General features: G+C 42.0%; 1 protein-coding gene across 10 annotated transcripts in view; it reads right to left on the bottom strand.

Annotated features, from left to right (window-relative positions):
- LOC109893032 (peripheral-type benzodiazepine receptor-associated protein 1) overlaps positions 1-19,657 on the bottom strand; it is a 176,905-nt gene that overhangs the window by 60,480 nt on the left and 96,768 nt on the right. For all 10 annotated transcript variants that reach the window (XM_031827006.1, XM_031827005.1, XM_020486026.2 and 7 more), the window contains exons 4-5: positions 13,648-13,824; positions 7,877-8,065 (exon numbers count right to left, since the gene is read on the bottom strand). In XM_031827006.1, the coding sequence (XP_031682866.1) occupies positions 7,877-8,065; positions 13,648-13,824 (366 nt within the window). The remainder of the gene's footprint in view (positions 1-7,876; positions 8,066-13,647; positions 13,825-19,657) is intronic.

The raw sequence follows: 19,657 nt of genomic DNA, 5'->3' as shown, positions 1-19,657 counted from the left end.
AGCGCCATGTGAAGAGAAAACTCACTGAAGTGACTTATATCAAGTGCTTATATCTCTATGAAGTGCTTATATCTCTATGAAGAGACCGCTCAGTTTTGCTAGCCATTTTGAGACCACATAATATACTTGCACACATGAGCACTCACACTCTTACAATATAGAACACGAGCCAAGGAAAATAACTATATTATTATTACTATTATCATTATTAAGGTTACTATGAGCAACAAAAGAATATTCATGAAACATCAGGAGTGGAATAGAATACCTAAAATAGAACCGTAGAATGGAATACTGTCCGACTGTCATTACACTTAAGCCCAGTCCATTGTTCTAGGGAAGTGAGGGAGTGAAAGCGGTCGGTCCCCTGAGCTCAGATAGGCATGTATAAGGAGGGAATTTGAGTGTTTGCCCACAATGCTGAGGTTCAGAGATCAGAGCCACAGATTATCAGAGTTCAGGCAGTGTGGCATGCAGGTCAGATAGTATTTGAGGGGAAGACACAGAGAGAGACGATGTTGCATAATGCCTAATGTGTTGAGTGTGAGCTATGTGATATATACAGAACAAAAATATAAACGCAAACACGTAAAGTGTTGCTCCCATGTTTCATTAGCTGAAATACAACATGCCAGAAACTTTCCATATGCACAAAAAGCATATTTCTACAAATAAATAAAATGTAGAAATTAGTTTACATCCTTGTTAGTAAGCATTTTTTCCTTTTCCAAGATAATCCATCCACCTGACAGGTGTGGCATATCAAGAAACCTTGTATTTGGGACCCCAAAAAAAGGCCACTCTAAAATGTGCAGTTTTGTCACACAATCCAATGCCAAAGATGTTTTGAGGTAGCGTTCAAGTGGCATGCTGACTGCAGGAATGTTCACCAGAGCTGTTGTCAGAGAATTGCCATTTTCTCTACCATAAGCCTAGGCTAGTGTCGTTTTAGAGAATTTGGCAGTACGTCCAACTGGCCTCAGGAGTGGAATAGACCCCAGACCTCGTGTAACCATGCCAGCCCAAGACCTCCACATCCGGCTTCTTTACCTGCGGGATCGTCTGAGACCAGCCACCCAGACAGCTGATGAAACTGAGTAGTATTTCTGTCTGTAATAAAGCCCTTTTGTGGGGAAAAACATTCTGATTGGCTGGGCCTGGCTCCCCAGTGGGTGGGCCTATGCCCTCCCAGGTCCACCCATGGATGCGATTTTGTCACTAAACTGTAGTAACTTGTCAGCCAACAGGCAGTGTTATGACTTGCTGTGTTTAACCCGTATAGTGCTGTTTCTGTGTGTAAACAGACAAGTCCCATGCTGATATTGAATCCAAATACTAATTGAGTGTATGTAAACTTCTGACCCACTGGGAATGTGATGAAGGAAATAAATCACTCTCAACTATTATTCTGACATTTCACATTCTTGAAATAAAGTGGTGATCCTAACTGACCAAAGACAGGGAATTCTTACAAGGATTAAATGTCAGGAATTGTGAAAAAGTTTAACTGAGGTTTAAATGTATTTGGCTAAGGTGTATGTAAACTTTCGACTTCAACTGTAGGTAGGGGTAAAAGTGACTAGGCAATCAGGATAGATAATAAACAGAACAACAGTATCGTGTGTGAAAGTGGGTCTATTTGCGAGTGTGTGTGCGTGGCGTCAATATACGTGTTTTTTGTGAGTGTGAGCGTAGTATGTGTATGTTAGTGTAGTATGTGTATGTTAGTGTAGTATGTGTGAGTGTGTGGGTACAGTCTAGTGAGTGTGCATAGAGCCAGTGCAAGAGAGTCAGTGGGGGAAAAAATTACATTGTTTTTATAATTATAAAGGAGGTCAATGTTAATTGTCAGGGTGGCCATTTGATTTAGGTGGCTGGAGTCTTTGACCATTTTTAGGGCCTTCCTCTGACACTGCCTGGTATAGAGGTCCTGGATGGCAGAGAGTTGAAGCTCTCAATCCACTCCACTAAACCAATCACTCAAAATGTCAGAACATGCACATTGTTCATGGAATCGTTGTGCAACATTATGCAATGTAACTTTTTAGTCAATTATGGGTATGGCTGGCTTCTTTTCAATTACAGTAACTACTTAGCATCTACTCATCTGTAACGGCTTGCCACAGTGGCAGGTTAAGAAAAGTACTTCTGCAGGGCATGTGGCAGAAGCAATGTTATTTTTGTTGGTTTTTAGTGTAATACATTGTTTAATTTGTTAGTTTTTATCCGGATTTTGTACTTCTTTAAACAGCAAGGAAAGAGAGGAGACGACATATCAGCTAGATCCATAGGACAGAAAGTGGCGAACCTGACGGTTAGCGTGGAGTCGGCAGCACTACCACTAGACAAAACTCGTCCAGTACGTTTCAGTTGTATTTGATCATTGTTTGGTGGTAAGCAAGTGGGAAGTCTTTCCATTATGACCACACCATGACCGTTGCGTCCACTCCTGAGGATTTGTTACCCCAAAAAACACAAGCTTCAATCATAGTTCACAGGCTGTGATACTAGTCTCCAGTCTATTCTGACATCACGCCCATGCCTCGATAAGAGCCAATTAGATGAGGCTTGTGAAGTTGTAATAATAGGCTGTGAACCATGAATTCCGCCTAACTCTGTGCCCAGCCACATGAAGCCACAGGAGTGGTCCATGATTACACAACAAACACCTGGCCTTGGCAACCATCTCTGGACCACACATACACCACTTTACCTGACACAGCACAAGGCATAGCCTGAGGTTATCAAACCTGTAGGTTATTAACTATAAAACAACTGCACAAAAAGCCTAGTTCATATCTACTAAAGCATGATGTGCACTAGGCCTACACACATACGACATGGACAATGCAACACAAGGCCTGGTCCATGGCTAAACGGAGAGCCTATAAAACGTCACACAAGACCCGATTCATACTTGGACTACAACATACTAAAGCGCATCGACCTAAAGCATGGCTCAAGCTTTCAATAGCACATGCCCACTACACTAGGTTTATTTAATGGATACTGAGGGACAGTAGGGCAGGTCCATGCTTACTAAAGCACACACTGTTCAACCTACACATACTATAGCTCCATTCTGACTAAAGCACCATACACATCCTATAGGTGTAGTCCATCCATACAGTAAGCCAGGTCAAAGCTTACTGCAGTAGTGTCAAAAGAACCCATTCAGTCAGCCCTGGTCCAGGACGCCAGAAGAACATTGGTAACTAATAAAGCATATACTATGCATAATACTACACATATACTACAGACAGTCCTGTTTGTATGTCCCATAAATGAATCATCAGATCTATGCAGAAACAGTGCCTTTTCTTTATTTTCCTTGATATTCACCCGTTGAAGTGCCCTGAGGTGAAGAATGTTTTACTTGATTTTCAAGTCCCTCAGTTGAGCACCTGGGCTGAAGAATGTTTGGGTACACTTTCTTTACACAAAATAGATGTTTATTCCTACGCAAACTATTAGGTAGAGTATGGAAGGCCTGGTCCATGCTACTGTACATGGACATACTGTACACACGAAACATACCATAGATTTATACCCTAGGTTAAGGTACTCTAGGCCAGGTCCATGCTTACAGCAGCAGTGTCACATCCCATTCAGTCAGCACAGCCCTGGGCCTGGATGCAATAAGCACATTGGTGTAATCCCTGTGGAGGACTACTGAAACAGGTAACTGGATCACTTCTTTTTAAAAGCACCTTAAATGGATTGGATTGGCCTGGCTGCTGGTTTGGTTTTCTGTTTTAATACAGCTACGTAGTATCATCAGCGATGCCATACTGCTATCATAATGCTGCTTTGTCCACAATCCGGGCCTGGCGGTCACTAATTCAATTCACGGAACGATATGCTGCTGGCTGCTGCCTAAATTCCCACATCTGGGATCTGAAATATCTGACTGACAGTTCCAAAACAGGTTTTGGAGAAAGGCGTCACTGCGGCTCCACAAGTAGGCCTCGGCCGTGGGATGTTTTAGTGAAATGCAACAGCGATATTAGATCTGCAGAAGAAATCCACTTAGTTGGGACTCATCATGTGCAATAATAACATAGAGCACACGTAATGCCAACAGAGCAGCCAAGCTGAAGCTACAGGCAGCGGGCTATGGTAATCTGATGACATTTTCACTTGCCCATTTCAAAGACATATAATATCTAGATTTCCTAAAACTTAACTATATTGCACTTTGGATGATTATTCTGCAAAGTGCTAGATATGTCTGATGATTTCTCCTGAAACTGTCCTGTCTATCTTAGAGTCCTACAGTACCTAGGGGGTATACTACAAGGTTAACCACAAACACAGAGTTACTGGGACATAAAGACACCAACACACACCCCCACCAAATACAACCTACCCCTCTCCAGTGATCTGTGGCAACGTCAAGGCTATCCCCGGCCCCCAATTATCCAGAGCAGGGGCAAGGCAGGGGCGAGGCGGGTGATCGGCTAGGAAAGTGTATGGTAGGAGAGTCGGCTGGAGTCTTAACGTTACCTACCATCCAAAACCCTCACTGCTACCACGGCAACAGAGAGAGGATTACTGGACTGTACCATTCTGTTGTTAAAGGGGATTAGAGTGGACAGCCACACAACATGGCCCCTTTCTGTGGTGTGCGTGCATGTGTGTGTCACTCTGTGTGTATGTGTGTGTCACACACACATGACAGATTACCAGAACCAGCATTCTCATCTAAGCTGCAAAGAGCAAAGTGAATTTTAACTCTAACTTTATGTTGTCATACATAAATAAGATCATTAATGTCTTGATGCATGTCTTAAGATGTATTTCTTTTTAAACCAAAGTGTTTTATTAATTTATATATTTACATCTTATTAAATTGAGTCTGCAACCAAAATGTGAACATTTCATGACATCTGGTTTATCCTGCCGTCACATCTGGGTGTAGTGAGTTAACTATTTCTAAGAACTCTTTAGTCATCAGTGTTGCAGAGAGAGCAGAGGGAGCGTGTGACTTGTGTCTCTAAATCAGGCCCAAGTTCAAGACAGGGAATCATCTCATTATGTCCCCTGGCAGTCAGGCAGATTACTGTAGTCAGCTCTATCAGCATAACCCTGAGAGTACAGCACAGCACAGCACAAAGAGCTATTATATCTATCCCATCCACCCCTCTTAATGAAAAGACATGACCCGGTCCGTGTCAGTCAGTCAGCTTCAGCCTAATCTCAAACTTGGCCCTAAACACGCTGCGTCACGTCACCGCACACTCAGCCTCGCGCTGTGCTGCCTTTTGGGAAATGCTGCAGCACTGTACTCATTCCACAGCAGCTGGATGGTTTAAACCTCAACATCTGGACGGAAGCACACTGGAAGCAAAATGTGGTGTTTGGAGATAAATAGTACTTAGATGGGCAGTTGGGTGGGTACTTCTAGGTTATACACATTGCTTGTGCTATTTTTTTCCCTCAACACGGGTGTCCTTTAGGGGTGCGTGCTTAGTCCCTTCCTGTACTCCCTGTTCACCCAAGACTGCGCGGCCAAGCACGACTCCAATAACATCATTAAGTTTGCTGATGACACAACGGAGGTAGGCCTGATCACCGACTACGATGACACAGCCTATAGGGAGGTCAGAGACCTGGCAAAAGGCTCCTTAACTTCTTGGATATAGGGGGCGCTCTTTTATAAAAAAAACGTGCCCGTTTTAAGCGCAATATTTTGTCACGAAAAGATGCTCGACTATGCATATAATTGGCAGCTTTGGAAAGAAAACACTCTAACGTTTCCAAAACTGCAAAGATATTATCTGTGAGTGCCACAGAACTCATGCTACAGGCGAAACCAAGATGAAACTTCAACCAGGAAATGGGCAGAATTTTTGAGGCTCTGTTTTCCATTGTCTCCTTATATGGCTGTGAATGCGCCGGGAATGACCCTGCCCTTTCTATTGTTTCTCCAAGGTGTCTGCAGCATTGTGACGTATTTGTAGGCATATCATTGGAAGATTGGCCATAAGAGACTACATTTACCAGGGGTCCGCCCGGTGTCCTTTGCCTAAATTGGTGCGTAATCTACAAGCTGCACGCAGTCATCCAGTGATTGAGAGGAGAGAGGAGGCTTTCAATGAACGATATATCATGAAGAGATATGTGAAAAACACCTTGAGGATTGATTCTAAACAACGTTTACCATGTTTCAGTCGATATTATGGAGTTAATTTGGAAAAAAGTTCGGCGTTTTGATGACTGATTTTTCGTTTGTTTTTGGTATCCAAACGTGACGCACCAAACGGAGCGATTTCTCCTAAACAAATAATCTTTCAGGAAAAACTGAGCATTTGCTATCTAACTGAGAGTCTCCTCATTGAAAACATCTGAAGTTCTTCAAAGGTAAATTATTTTATTTGAATGATTTTCTGGTTTTTGTGAAAATGTTGCCTGCTGATGCTAACGCTAAATGCTACGCTAGCTGCGCTAGTTGTTACACAAATGCTTGTTTTGCTATGGTTGAGAAGCATATTTTGAAAATCTGAGATGACAGTGTTGTTAACAAAAGGCTAAGCTTGAGAGCTAGCATATTAATTTCATTTGCGATTTTCATGAATAGTTAACGTTGCGTTATGGTAATGAGCTTGAGGCTGTATTCACGATCCCGGATCCGGGATGGCTCGACGCAAGAAGTTAACAGCTTCTACCCCCAAGCCATTAAACTGCTGAACAATTAATCGAATGGCCACCTGGACTATTTCTTTGTATTTACCCCTACCTACATGTACAAATGACCTTAACTAACCTGTACCCACACTCATTGACTCAGTACTGTTACCCCCTGTATTCAGCCTCATTATTGTTATTTTATTGTGATCCTTTTTTCTTTTTAATATTTAGTAAATATTTTCTTTACTCTATTTTCTTAAAAATCATTGTTGGTTAAGGGCTTATAAGTAAACATTTCACGGTAAGGTCTACACCTGTGGTATTTGGCGCATGTGACAAATACAATTTGATTTGTACTAATGTTTTTATAAAATCCTAATCACTAATATAAAGGTGGGAATATAACATTTTTTAAATATTTCTAATAATTGTATCATTTGCTTAAGCCTGCTTGAAGTGCCAGCAGAGCTATTAGAAAAGAAGGAGATAAGAATCCCAGTGGGAAATGAATGGAGAAAAGTATTACGCTCTGCCCAGCAGACTGTCCACCAGTCACCTTTGCGGTGTCATGCTGCGTCACGCGGTTGATAAGCTAATCATCATGCAATCCCTTCTAAAAGTCAGGGTATGAGTCGAGAAGTCAGCATATTTTACGTAATGTCACGATTTCAAAGCTATACGATATTACAGAGAACAAGCTAATTACCTCAAATCCTGGAAAAGATTTGTAATGTTGAGCTTCTTGTTCAATTTGTGCTCATGTTTGGATTTTGTGCTAGCGCCCAATTGACTCCCATTGATGCCTTGAAGGAGAGATCTCCTTGTCAGAGTGTACCCAAAATGCACTGCGTGGGCCATTGACAACGTACAGGCAAAGTACACAATGAGCGTTAATATGATTCCAATGGAGTTTCCCCATCTCCTCAAAAGTATCTCTGGTGCCAGGTGGGTATGGTTTGTGCATTTAAGAGTTTTCTATTGGTTACATCGCAACTCGGCAAGCTCAATCAGGTACAGCTAAAGCATTCAAAATTATTTTTAAACGTTTTTGAACCCAGGTCCGTTGCTTTGAGTTCTCTTTCTAACAGGGCAAAAGGTATTCCGTTCCTATACCGCTCTGATGTAGTGCTCTTTACCATCAACAGGGGGCAGTGCTGGAGCCATGCACAAATGACTGTTAGTCGCTTTAGATACAAGTGTCTGCTAAATGGTATTTATTATATCATTAAATAGTTCCAGTCCTTACATTCTCTTTCCTCTTCTCCTCAGGTGTGCAGGGCCTGCCGTGGCCGTTGTGCTCCCTGCAGGACGTTTCTTTAGAGGAGGTGACTCTGGAGGAGGAGACTGACAGTTGCCTCTGGAGCCTTAGCACCTCCTTCTGGGACTCCCTCAGCAGCCTCTCAAACTCCACCACACTGGACGGGATAGGGCAGCCCTGCAACACACACACACAGATGTCAAAGAGATGTGAAACAATTCATTGTAATGCTTGAGGACTTTTCCGCTCAGGCTGGGAAAACAATGTTTCACCACCGGTGAACATACTGACACTGCCATCATCATCCTCAATATTATCATCACAAGGGGCACACTTAGTGACTTGGAGGCCCCAGGCAGCGGTCAGTCTGAGCACCCCCACACACATTTTGTATGGGTTTTAGAGTAACGATATGTAATTTAACTGTAAACATGTATTACCTTTTAATGTGCCATGAACACAACCAGTCATGATGTTTTCATCTGAATGACATACAAATCACTTCAAAAAGTAAGCTACCTTCGCACGTTCATCCAAAATAATTCCAGCATCCTAACAGTGCAATGTGTACCTGCCAACTTTCTTTCAATTCGTAAGTGGCTGAAACTATCTCACCGGAGAAAGCATCCAAGCGAGGGGAACAGCGCCCCTCTGTCTTACTATATGTAGCCCATATATCTGATACTGTCTGGCCCAAAAAAATATGACATGCCATACTCTTTTTGCCAGACAGCATGAGCTACATGGGCTTCGACAAGATGGCAGCATTATCAGCAGCACCTGGCTTTTCACTAAATAAATGTTAATTTAGGTAAAGGTTAACTTCAGTTAAAATAAAAATGTATTTTCTCTGCCCCACTCTGAAAGTGCCTCAATGCTGTAGCTTAATTTCAATGAAAGTCACATTAGCAATCATATTGCGTGAAACAATGCATGTGGAATAGTCCATTATTATTAACCAGTCTGTGGGTGATTAATGACACTTGTTTCTACTATTATGAGAAGAACCTGGATTATTTTAACATTGATATGAAATATATATGTATGGAAATAAATTATTGATCTATGATGAATTATTACTTGGCTGTATGGATTCATTAACTTTTTTGGGGGCCTTTTCTGTCAACAATGTGGCCCCATTAACCTGGGCACAGTGGCCAGGCAAAACCCCCCTTCCAGCAGCCCACTATAGCGGGTTGTTTGTCAGGGGAGTGGGGGGTTGGGGGGCCTCGAGTGGAACATGGGGGGACCTCAAGTGGAGACGCCATGAGAGATATTTAAAATACTATTCAAAGAGATAAGGTTTCAGATGTTTTAGAAAGATGGGCAGGGGCTCCGCTTTCCTGACTTTAGGGGGAAGCTTGTTCCACCATTGGGGTGCCAGTACAGAGAAGATCTTTCACTGGGCTGAGCGGGAGCTGCCCTCCCGTAGGGGTGGGAGGGCCAAGAGACCAGAGGTGGAGGAACGGAGTGCTAGGATTGGGATGTAGGGTTTGAGGATAGCCTGAAGGTAAGGAGGGGCAGTTCCTCTTGCTGCACTGCAGGCAACCACCTGGGTCTTGAAGATGATGCGAGCTTAGACTGGAAGCCAGTGGACTGTGCGGAGGAGCGGGGTGACATGGAAGAACTTAGGAAGGTTTGAACACCATGCGGGCTGCCGCATTCTGGAATGAATGAACAAATGAAATAATGAAATGTTATTTTCGTGTCAAATTGCCAATTGGCAACCTATCCCTTATGGGATTAATTGACACATCAACAAACATTACAATAATTCACTATGGTAATTAAATGATCATTCTTCTCCGGTGTTCTCTGCATTATGCATGACAAAGAGTGAAAAAAGAAAAAGTAAATCAATACTTAATAGTATATAAGGTTATCCAAACAATAATTACATCCCTAGAGCAGTAAAATAATATACATACACTACCATTCAAAAGTTTGGGGTCACTTAGAAATGCCCTTGTTTTTTAAAGAAAAGCACCTTTTTTTGTCCATTAGAATAAAATCAAATTGATCAAAAATACAGTGTAGACATTGATGAAACAAAAACAAAACTGTTTGGCCATAATGACCATCGTTATGTTTGGAGGTAAAAGGGGGAGGCTTGCAAGCTGAAGAACACCATCCCAACCGTGAAGTACAGTGGGGGTGCTTTGCTGCAGGAGGGACTGGTGCACTTCACAAAATAGATGGCACCATGAGGAAAAACAATTATGTGGCTATATTGATGCAACATCTCAAGACATCAGTCAGGAAGTTAAAGCTTGGTTGCAAATGGGTCTTCCAAATGGACAATGACCCCAAGCATACTTCCAAAGTTGTGGCAAAATGGCTTAAGAACAACAAAGTCAAGGTATTGGAGTGGACATCACAAAGCCCTGAACTCAATCCTATAGAACATTTGTGGGCAGAACTGAAAAAGTGTGTGCGAGCAAGGAGGCCTACAAACCTGACTCAGTTACACGAGCTCTGTCAGGAGGAATGGGCCAAAATTCACCTAGGTTCTATTGTGGGAAGCTTGTGGAAAACCGAAAACGTTTGACCCAAGTTAAACAATTTAAAGGCAATACTACCACATACTAATTGAGTGTATGTAAACTTCTGACCCACTGGGAATGTGATGAAAGAAATAAAAGCTCAAATAAATCATTCTCTACTATTATTCTGTATTTCACATTCTTAAAATAAAGTGGTGATCCTAACTGACCTAAGACAGGGCATTTTTACTAGGCTTAAATGTCAGGAATTGTGAAAAACTTAGTTTAAATGCATTTGTATGCAAAACTTCAGACTTCAACTGTATCTATTATAAGAGTTCAGCCCCCCCCTGCTCTTCCCTGACTTCCATTGGAATTTTCTTATGTCGTTTTGGTCCTAACTTTTTTATTTGGCTCCAAAACTGTTGAGGATTTCTTGTCTGTATCTCCTCAAGGTGTAATAACTGCCCTCTCTGATATCTCTGTTTAAATAGGCACAGTCTTTTATCAAACACATGCTGTTTTTTCTTAAATTCCTTCCTACACGGTTCTCTTGTATTCCTATCTTTACACTGTAAAAATAAGTATTCAGAGCCTAACGCATTACTGACCATACATCCCTTAACTAATCATGCCAATAAGGCTTGTTCCACTTATAAACTTTCCTGGACTTGGGGCTGTATTCTTAATTCAAATTTTTTCCACATTTCAGAATGTATAATATCATAAAAATGTTCATACCACATATCTAAATCAAATGTTTCTTGGCATCTTTGCAGAGTTTCGATGAGTTCCACCAGAGCTCAACATGCCATTTCAGAACATAGAAAGTAATTTGGCACATTTCATTTCTTACAATTAGGGCTATGCCTAAATATGTATGTATCTTTTGCCCCGAGTGATGCACAGCAGTACCTGGTTGAGAAAGTTTGTGGCCAACAGAAAATATCATAAATAAAAGAGAATGATCAGGAAGTCTACTTTTTTTCTCTCCAATTAAGTCAAAACATTTGCATTCTTCAACCATCTGTGTAGGAGATAGCACCTTCAATTCCAGGTTAACTATATAGTCCACCACAGCTTTTCCTTTGCCAGATATGGATGTAAAGTTATCACTTTAGGGGCATATCCTTCCATTAATGACCTTTTAGAGTCCTGAAGGAATTCTAATAGGGTTTCTCTCCATGATGATTATCAAAGTCATCCAAAGCAACACGCGATGGAATTATCATCAATATCATTTATATAGTCATCTAACCTCCCAATTCAACTGTTAAGATCCCCAGTGTTGCTGTTGTTGCCGACACAAATGCGTTTCACTTATTGAGATAATGTCTGGGTTTAAGGATTTTAGTACCATTATTCATTGTGTGTTGTTCGATGTAGTCCATCCGTTAACATTCCAATGCGCTATTGAAATAGAATCTCGTAGGGGATGGGAAGCCCCTCAGTACGTAGTAGGTCTGTCCACCCCCATGTCCTTGTCCGTGTTGTCCCTCTGGTTGTTCTCGTCCCATGACAAAATAATTATTTCCTCCTGGTATTTCTCTCAGCAGCGTCTTGAAGTTCAGTTCTATAAGGCGATCATGTGAGACTTGGCTGTTCGAAGGAAGACTTTATTATAATCAGGATGGTCTCGCAGCTTTAGTTTTTTCCGTAACAGAGCCACTTTCTCCTTCACAGACCGACACTCCGACAACCCCTCTCAACTACAGTCACCTCTGTTTTTCGAAGCCTAGGCCTACCAATATCAACTGGTTCACTTTGGAGATTAGGTCCTCATATTCATCAGCTGGCAGACATGCCATTATGATAGACACGTCTGGGTCGAACTTTGTTTTGGCAGCGCCTATTCTCCCAGATTCTAGGAATTCTACATGGGACTCCAGACGTCCAACTTCAAGAGCTATGTGGTCTTGTAGCTGCTTGTTATTATTCTCCAGTTGAGTCGACAGAGCTGTATGATTATCCTAAATGGCTTTCTCCAAAGATACACGTAAACTGTCAACTTTACTATTCCTTCCTTTTTCAATACACAGCTTCATTTCTTATTTCTTTTTTTCTTCTTCAATTTTTGTACCTAGACTCCTTATCTCCGTCATGAGATTAGCCATGCTATTGGCACTTTCTTTCTTTGATAAATTTGTCTCCATGCTTTTCTCACCACTGTATAGATTTCTACTGGTGTCCATATGTTTCTGTTATTGCTGTTCAAGGTAACGTTAGATAGCCAACTAAATGTAATGTTATAGCTAGGCTAGCCAGATTACTCGCCAAACAATCCCTGACAAGTCTGTCTATTGACTGTATTTCACCCTCACGGGATTCAAACTTCAGCTGCCTCCATTTACGATCCGATCGCTATGTTTTAAACATTGAAAACATTTACATTTTAAAAGTTTGAAATAGTTTGGTCCCTTAAAGAAGCAGCTGCGTTTTTCACCGTGTTCACTGGAGGTCCGGATATGTTGCAGGGGTTTGATGGCACAAGCGGGGAGCCCAGCCAAAAGAGAGTTTCAGTAGTCTAGACGGGAGATGACAAGTGCCTGGATTAGGACATAAACCGCTTCCTTGGCGAGGAAAGGCCGTACTCTACGGATGTTATAGATGTGAGGCCTGAAGCAATTGCCTCTTCTGTCTAATGGTAAGTCCGCCACTGATCATCACCATCAACTCAGTCCACAGCTCATCCTGGGATTCCCTCTGTAGTAGTACTCCCAGCAGATATTCAGAGCAAGAAAATGAGCTCTTAGTCACAGACGGGCATAGAGAGGAGTAATTTAAATCAGGCACTTAGATCACAGCCATGAGGAGAGGGTGGTCTCTCTATCTACACATCTGTATCAGTACAGCTCAGTCACTAGTTCAGGCTTAGAGGGTTTTCAAGAGCAGTTACCAACCAGACCAACAGAGGGCAAACTTGAGGCATTTTAGTCCTTTGATGAGATTAGTGAATAGGACTGACTACAATGGATGACACAGAGAGCCTTTTGTGAGCAGACTGCTAGTGTTAGATAACAGGTTATTATTGAAATGTTCAGCGAGTTCGAGGGGATACAAGCCAAGGTGATTTTTACATCTGAAATGTTGAGCGCATTTGAGGGAATGCAAGCCAAGGTGATTTTTACATCAGTGATTTTGCAGTCAGACTGCAAAGTAGTCGATCTCAAACACAAACATTAGATTGGTATTGAAAGAGTGTTCTCACCTGAATTGGGTATAGAAGTACAGATACTAGAATGGGTATTCCGATTCTATTTCTATGGTGTGGAGTACCTTGGCTGTGCCCAGACGGGTCTCCAGCTGCCTACACTCCTGCTGAAGGGCAGCAATCTCCTTGTCCTTGTAGAGCAGTGTATCTGCATGCTGTGCCAGGTCACGGGCTCTCTGACGGGCAAACGCCCTCTTGTACTGCTCCACCGCCCCCGGCCGCACCGGAGCTGGAGCATTCACCTGGACAGAGGGGAAGCGTTAGAGTTTACGGGTCAACACAAAGCGGATGGAAAATGGAATTGTAAGAAGGACTGTTCATCACAAACGTGTACTTATACCCCTTGACCCTCTCAGAAAGGATTGTTTTTCACCTGTATATTTGCTGGAGGCAAGTCGTTCAAGGTTCCAACTCTCACTCACAAAACAATCTTAAATCACAATAAAACAATTGCCCACATTCTGTCCGTGGGAGCAGCAGTTAAGCGAGCCACGCCTAACTGGCATTTCAAAGTGTTTTAAATATCAAATACAGTCTATAAATAACATTATATATAAATCAGCCCTGTCCAATTGTTATGAATGTCACACCCTGATCTGTTTCACCTGTCCTTGTGATTGTCTCCACCCCTTCCAGGTGTCGCTTATTTTCCCGGTGTATTTATCCCTGTGTTTCCTGTCTCTCTGTGCCAGTTCGTCTTGTATGTTCAAGTCAACCAGCGTATTATTCCCGTGCTCCTGCTTTTTCTATTCTCTTTTGCTAGTCCTCCCGGTTTTGACCCTTGCCAGTTTTCTGGACTCCGTACACTCCTGCCTGACCATTCTGCCTGCCCTGATCTCGAAGCCGCCTGCCACTCTGTACCTCCTGGACTCTGAACTGGTTTTGACCTTTTGCATGTCCACGACCATTCTCTTGCCTACCCCTTTTGGAATGATTTAATAAATATCAAAGACTCAAACCATCTGCCTCCCTTGTCTGCATCTGGGTCTCGCCTTGTGCCCTTATAATGAAGTCAAATATAATAGCTGAAGAACTAGCTTTGGCACTCTTAAAGGTTCCTCTCATTTTTTATTGATTGAGGCTTTATTTGTATTGTTTTTGCTGTCTATGGGAAAGGGGAAAGCGGGGGAGAAGAAAAGGGACAGGGAGGGTGAGAGGGATAGAGAAAGGGTCTTTCTCTCTCAGGCAGGTGAACAGGTGCTGTGTGGAATACTGAGGTATCCAATGGGCTGTGGGCCTGGTGGCCTGGGTACAAACAGGTGGTTGTACAGGTGGCACTGGACTAATGTGGTTGATTAGCCCAAATGTGGTAGATGGGGGAGTTACTCGTCTGGGCAGGGGGAATCTCTTCCTCTAAATACTACAGTCCCTGTTTTTATTTATTCTGAGTGAATATTCATACAGTCCAGACAAAGTGTACAAAACAGCTGTGTAGTTTTACAAGTGCAGAACGGTACAAATCTTAGCTCTCATCACACAGGAATGACCTGGGGCCGGCTTCCCAAAAGCATCTTAAGGCTAAGTTAATCGTTCAAACTTTTGTTGGAGCATCGTTAAATCTCTGCTCTGTTTCCCAAAACCATCATTATTAACTTTGCACTTGAAAACCCTCTAATCTAACACCTGCCTCAGACCACACAATTCTTCAAGCTCTGTCAAGTTAGTTGTTGATCATAGCTTTTCAAGCAGATTTAAGTCCAAACTGTAACTAGGCCACTCAGGAACATTTAATGTCTTCTTGGTAAGACACTCCGGAGTATACTTGGCCTTGTGTTAGGTTATTGTCCTGCTGAAAGGTGAATTGGTCTCGCAGTGCCTGTTGGAAAGAACCAGGATTTTGCCTGTGCTTAGTTTTACTCCATTTATTATTATGCTTAAAAAACTCCCTAGTCCTTGCCGATGACAAGCATACCCATAACATGATTAAGCCACCATGTTTGAAAATATTAAGAGTGGTACTCAGTGATGTGTTGTGTTTGACGAAACATAGATCTTTGTACTCAGGACAAAGTTAATTTCTTTGCCACATGTTTTGCCTTTTACTTTAGTGTCTTATTGCAAACAGCATGCATGTTTTGGAATATGTTTTATTCTGTACAGGCTTCCTTCGTTTCACTTTGTCATTTATGTTAGTATTATTACAATGTTGTTGATCCATCCTCAGTTTTCTCCTATTACAGCCATTAAACTCAAACTGTTTTTAAGTCATCATTGGCCTCATGGTGAAATCCGTGAGTGGTTTCATTCCTCTGCGGCAAATGAGATGGGAAGGACACCTGTATATTTGTAGTGACTGGGTGTATTGATACACCATGCAAAGTTTAATTAATAACTTCACCATGCTCAAAGGGATTGTTTATACCCACCCACCAATATGTGACCTGTTTCAAGAAGCTAGGCATATGTCGCATGTCAATACTTCACATGAGAGGAATTTGAACTTATTATTTTATACATTTTTTATTTATCAAAATGCAAAAACCAAACATGTATGCAATCTGTAAATACAAATACAATTGTTAAATAGTAGCCTAGTTGGTTTAGCCACTGAAAAATACAGGAACCTTCCCACTAGCTATGATTGGCTGAGAAAATTGATGGGCTGGACAAGCCGAGAGATGAGTTCGGATTGGTCTGCCATGTAGCGTGCTTCTGTCTATAACATGAGCTGCTCAGTATGTGTAGATAATCCTTTCTACCGCTGCATTTTTTGAAAGATACTATTTTTTTGCTACTGCTCAACATTGCTGCCGTTAACAGGCTCTATCGACAAAGATCAGTGGGAAAAAGTTGTGATAGACTACTTTCTTGAGGACAATCATGCCATGCTGACTCTATCGGACTCTGAAAATGAATCAGACGATGAGGAAATCCCTGATTTACGGAAGAAGTTGCCCGAGTTTTGAAATCAGTGGAATGCCTGGTGGAAGCAGAAAGATGATTGGCAATTTTTTTATTGAACCTTTATTTAACTTAGCAAGTCAGTTAATAACAAATTCATATTTACAATGACGGCCCACCCCGGCCAAAGCCTAATCCGGGCGACGTTGGGCCAATTGTGCGCTGCCCTATGGGACTCCCAATCACAGCTGGTTGTGATACAGCCTGGAATCGAACCAGGTTCTGTAGTGACGCCTCTAGCACTGAGATGCAGTGCCTTAGACCGCTGCATTACTTGGGAGCCCCAAATGAGGAGAGAGTTTAAAAGAAAACACAGAAGGTTGTTGTTTAAAACACCTGTCCCTGGGTTACATCTTCAAACTAAGGGCAACCATGCCATCCATGACAGAGAGGGAGAAGCGTTCATCTATGTATATAGGTAAATGTCTAGCTACATTTTCAGATATCATACATTTCTAATTTTGTCAGAAAGTCATTTTCATTGCAAATTAAAGAGTACTGTTAGTTAGATGGCTGATGTTAGCTGGCTGGCTCGCTAGCTAATGTTACGCATATGATCTGTGTAGTAATATTATTCACATCTCAGATAGCCATTTGCATGGCTATTATAGCCTAATGTTAGCCAACTAGCAAACATTGAACCTAGTTGTTTAGCTTCAGCTACCTGCAGATTCATGCATGGTGCAAGGTCGTATGAGTTGAGATTATGGTTAATTATTTAGCTAGCTAGATACTTGTCTAAACAAAAGACTCCACTATGAAAGTAACCATTTCACTGTACCGTTTACACCTTCTGTATCCTGTGCATATGACAAATAAACTTTGATTGTATTTGATATAGTGTGTGTTTAACAGAGACGGTAATGTGAAGAACATGACCTGCACCAAAGTAAGACTGGGATATAGGCCAAGGACGAGATAAATTGCATTTTTACTACTACCATTACTAGACTACCTTATTCACTCTGTTTCACACATGGCCTCACACGTGAATCTTTAAAGAGATGGGTGGGGCTAAGGCTTAAGAGGGTGTGAACGATGTTGAATGGGTGTAAACAAAGAAGAGCTCTTCACTAGGTACCAAAACATTCACAGGCCATTTTCTCAAAACTGGGTTTACAAGTTTATTTTCAAAGCAGAATTACTTTTCCATTGTTCCTCAACTGCAGTGTATGATATACCATTTTCTAGCTCGAAGTCTCTACTTTTGTCCAATTTAAAAAATAAATACACACATATATACAATAATGTTGTCTTTGTCTCTCTAACTGTAATGTGGTTAACCTCCCTTAGATCGTGGGAAAGGCCACACTTGACCGTTGCACTTGAATCATTCCCACGGTGAATGGCTAAGCCCGCAACGCTATGTAACCACACACTATTGCAGAGACTTTGATATTACCAGACGCAATTGATATGGTGAAAATAATGTGTGAGGAGGCAGAGGGACAGAAACTCACATTAATACCTTTGGCAGATATCACTGTGAAACTAAGAATTGATGCCTTAGCTAGCAATCAAGAGGAAACTCTGACTGAACGACTCAAACTCCTCACCTTATACTCTCCAAAAGGATGTTAGCGGTGAGGGCCGAGATGCCAATGCAATGACTTTTGTTCGTTACATGTCGGGGGATGCTATTCACAAGGACAGAGTGCCTTCGGAAAGTATTCAGGCCTCTTGACTTTTTCCATATTTTGTTACGTTTCAGCCTTATTCTAATATACACACAATACGCCACAATGACAAAGCAAAAACAGGTTTAGACATTTTTGCTAATTTTATGAAAATAAAAATGGAAATATCACATTTACATTAGTATTCAGACCCTTTACTCAGTACCTTGTTGAAGCACTGTTGGCATCGATTACAGCATCGAGTCTTCTTGGATATGACGCTACAAGCTTGGCACACCTGTATTTGGGAAGTTTCTCCCATTCTTCTCTGCAGATCCTCTCAAGTTCTGTCAGGTTGGATGGGGAGCGTTGCTTCACAGCTATTATCAGGTCTGTCCAAAGATGTTCGATCGGGTTCAAGTCCGGGCTCTGGCTGGGCCGCTCAAGGACATTCAGAGAGTTGTCCCGAAGCCACTCCTGCAATGTCTTGACTGTGTGCTTAGGCTCGTTGTCCTGTTGGAAGGTGAACCTTCACCCCCAGCCTGAGGTCCTGAGCGCTCTGGAGCAGGTTTTCATCAAGGATCTCTATGTACTTTGCTCCGTTCATCTCTCCCTCAATCCTGACTAGTCTTCCTGCTGCTGAAAATTATCCCCACCATGATTCACCGTAGGGATGGCGCCAGTTTTCCTCCAGACGTGACACTTGGCATTCAGGCAAAATAGTTCAATCTTGGTTTCATCATGGCCTGAGTCCTTTAGATGCCTTTAGGCAAATTCCAAGTGGGTTGTCATGTGTCTTTTACTGAGGAATGGCTACCGTCTGGCCATTTGCAAACACCTGTTTTCGCTTTGTCATTATCAGGTATTGTGTGTAGATTGATGAGTACTTTTTTTATTTAATACATTTTTGAATAAGGTTGTAGCATAACAAAATGTGTAAAAAGGGAAGGGGTCTGAATACCTTTCGAATGCACTGTATTACGGGCAGTGGGCAGGCCTTTGCACATTATGAATGTCTCCCTCTGCCATATGGACTCATTATATCACTCACTGAGCTATAATGGATACACCTAGAGCAACTGACGGTAAAAGAGCTGAGCACAGGACTCAGAGATATGCAGCTGGTAACTTCAATTGTAAACTACATTGTGCATGCTTGTTCACAAAACTATTTGGAGATATGGGATAAGTGCATGACAATGTTTTATTTCACACCGAGGCTTGGTGGTTATCGAGGTTGGAGTGTTGGGAAGATTTTTTGAATTCAGAGAGGAACTGTTGTCATTTGCAATTAATATAAAAACAGACTTTGTTGAATTTCTGTTTAATGAAAAGAAAATGTGTCCTCCTTGCATATGTTATGGACATATTCGGGAAAGTGAACGAACTGAATGCAAACATGCAGGGGAAATACAGCAAAATTCTACAGATGAGTGACCGAATCAGCGAAATCTGTTTGACTGTGATCCTGGCTCAGTTGACATGCCAGTAAGTGAAATCGAACAGCTGATCGATCTGTCATGTGACTGAACGCTGCAGACCGCATTCACGGGTCACT

The sequence above is a fragment of the Oncorhynchus kisutch genome, linkage group LG6, assembly GCF_002021735.2.
Source record: "Oncorhynchus kisutch isolate 150728-3 linkage group LG6, Okis_V2, whole genome shotgun sequence".
In the NCBI taxonomy this organism is placed as follows: Eukaryota; Metazoa; Chordata; class Actinopteri; order Salmoniformes; family Salmonidae; genus Oncorhynchus; species Oncorhynchus kisutch.
Note: the sequence above shows the minus strand (reverse complement) of the source record. Positions and strands in the feature narration are given on the sequence as shown.